This window comes from Sinocyclocheilus grahami, unplaced genomic scaffold (assembly GCF_001515645.1).
Source record: "Sinocyclocheilus grahami isolate Dianchi unplaced genomic scaffold, SAMN03320097.WGS_v1.1 scaffold14766.1, whole genome shotgun sequence".
Taxonomy (NCBI): Eukaryota; Metazoa; Chordata; class Actinopteri; order Cypriniformes; family Cyprinidae; genus Sinocyclocheilus; species Sinocyclocheilus grahami.
The window spans coordinates 1-2781 of NW_015515484.1; the positions used below are offsets into that span (position 1 = coordinate 1).

Consider the following 2781-nt stretch of genomic DNA (forward strand, 5'->3'; position numbering starts at 1 on the left):
ACAAAATAATGTTATTTTTAGCAACATCATATGTCCCCTTTAAATACATCACATTTCAGAAATCTAAAATATATTATTATTATTATTATTATTATTATACTATCTTGTTTTATACTACTGTATCACTGCAATATTATTATCATTATTAAGGTTTTTATTTTTTTGTAATTAAAGGCAAACGACATTTTAAAGGCCAAAATAAACTTCTCATCACATCTGTTTTGATTAGTTCAGTCTGTGGCCACCAGGCTCTGCACTTCCTCAACTGATACGCACCAGCCAGACAGAAGCAGTCGATCGCAGAGGCCTCCCCACGGTCTCCCCCCTCTTTGTGTTTATATGTGTTTTTTAATATCTTTTTTGAGGGAAACTGTCAAGCCCTATCCCAAAGAGCAGGGACCAAAGAGCAAAAATAATGTACGCTTTCGTGCGTTTCTTGGAGGACGACATGTGCTACGCGTTACCTGTGTCAGACGTGAAAGATTTCCAGCCTGTGCACAAAAGAGATTTTGATGATCAGAAGGTGTATGTGGTGCTGAGAGGCGCAGGCCAGCCTGCCAAAGCACACATCCTCGCCCTGGCAGGTGAGTTCTGCTCCTCTCTTCTTATTGACTATAATAATAACCTTCATAAATAACAGTAACACGCATGCTACAGTATATAAAAGCTTAACGGTTCACCAGAAATGTCATGCAACTTTAATATAAATCAGATTTGCATGTGCATGAAGCATTTTATGTGAAGCATTATATTTATGGCGTAACATGAAAAGTTATTGTTAGTATTTTGTTAATATGATGTGACCTGCATGAACATGCTTTAACACGCATGTATTGGGGTGTTAAGAGAAAATGATAAATGTGTTCAATGGATATAGAAGGAGAATGTCATAGATTTGATGTCTTCTTGATTGCTCTTGTGTTTTTAGCTCATCGTGATTGCGGGGTTTGTGTAATAGAGAGATGTAATAATGTCTGTGCTTGACAAGCACAGCAGTCTGAATATAAACTATAGGATCTGCGTGTCGAAAACGTCTGAATAAGTTCGTGAAAGTAGAAACGAAAGAAAAGGGTTTTAATGCAGAGATAGGCTCAGGATGCTAAGCGATTGTTAGCTTGCTGCTAACGCTTCCTTCATTTATCGGCGGTGCATAAAAGCTAAATCGCTGATAAAATCACTGTTAACTCTAACAGGCTTTCTAAACCGATAAAAGATACAGAAAAGGCCGATATGATAACCAGAAATTTCAGAATATTAACTGTTTGTTTTTAGCTCAAGCAGCTAGGTTATTGTCATCACATCAGCTAGCCAGGTAAGGCTTATTTTGTTTCATTTGTATTTTTACGCCCTTCAATTTGCTTGAAACCTTACGTCAGTATATTGTACTGTTAACTTATAGCCAGCATAACTTTGTCAGAGAGTTGTGTGTGGTTTAAATCAGTGCTGGTGGCACATCTGTTATCATGTGACACTTCCTGCTTCAGCTCAAGTTATGAAAACCTCCAGCCACTTTTACTCCTGCCACTTCAACCAGGACTATTTAGATATATTACTAATCTACATGTGTGGCTCAACCTGGTCTTACAACCCTGATCTTGTTAGGGACCGAGGTCTGGAGTCCTGTACAGCTTTTAAATCAGTTTGCTTGAACTTAAGCTGTCTGCAATCTGTTGTGGCCGACCTTGAGGCTCATCTCTCATACCTAGCCAATGTAAAACTTGTAATACCTAGTTAACATTCAAGATCTTAAAATGATGATTGAGGACATTTTCCACTTGACATGATAAGGGGTTAGGTAGGCACATTTATATGGTCTGTCTTCTCCAAGTGGCCTTGGTTACTACACGCATCACACATTGACAGCTGTGACGACCCCGCCTGTCAAAACCATATTGATGCTGTACCATCAACGTCGCTTTGCAAAGTTAAACGCTCCATTAATAGTTTATTGCAACAATAGCTAGTCATCTGTGTCATTACAAGGTTACTGGGAAACTTCTCCACCAAACTCATAAAATATTCTCTTGCTGATGTGTCCTTGTTTTAACCGTATCATTTCAGAGCAAAGAGATGAAATATTATTTGCGTCTCTGACTTGTTTCCTCTCCTCTTTTTTAGAAAGCATTGAGGAATTTGAGCACAGTATTATGCAAAAGAAGATGAAAATACCCAAGGTGTCGAACAGGAACACAGTGGAGAATCATTTTGGTGAGGAGAGAATGCCCCTTAGACATAAAAAGGTTGGTATATAGGTTTTTAAGAAAGGTTTTAAGATTTGGAAGACTAAGACATTTGCAGGCTTTCTGTTACTGGTCTGGATTTGTAGATGGGGAACATGTGAACAGATCAGCTATGGCTCAACGGGGATTTTCTACTGATATTAAGAGTCTATGTTATATTCCGCAAGCAAAACAAGACAAAATACTAGAACATGTTTTGACACTTATGGAATTAGTCCTGATATTTCAAATGTTTCAGTTTAATCTGACAGTTTTAGCAAGATACCAAAAAGGCCTTGTGTTTTGCTCATCGTTGGGCTTGTTGTGTTTCATTTTAGTGCCATGTCTTCTTAATTGTGCAGTCCATTACATTTACGACCCAGCTTTGTGTGTTCCTTAATAACTTAGTGTGAGCTTGGTTTTTAATATAAACTGAGTTGGTGTATAATTTTCATGTCACAGAACATATGAGCCAGTTCAACTCTGAACTGAATTTTCATGAGCCAGTTTAGCTCTCTTAAGTGACATTAAATATGAAAGATTTAGCAATGTTTCGTCCAGT

At 37.9% G+C, this 2781-nt stretch overlaps 1 protein-coding gene across 1 annotated transcript in view; it reads left to right on the forward strand.

Annotated features, from left to right (window-relative positions):
* Nucleotides 1-250: 250 nt before the first annotated feature.
* Nucleotides 251-2781, forward strand: part of LOC107579156 (BEN domain-containing protein 5-like) — a gene marked incomplete at its 3' end in the record, with an annotated part of 5068 nt that continues 2537 nt past the window's right edge. The window contains exons 1-2 of the mRNA XM_016265016.1: nucleotides 251-584; nucleotides 2119-2240. Coding sequence (XP_016120502.1) covers nucleotides 416-584; nucleotides 2119-2240 — 291 coding nt within the window. The remainder of the gene's footprint in view (nucleotides 585-2118; nucleotides 2241-2781) is intronic.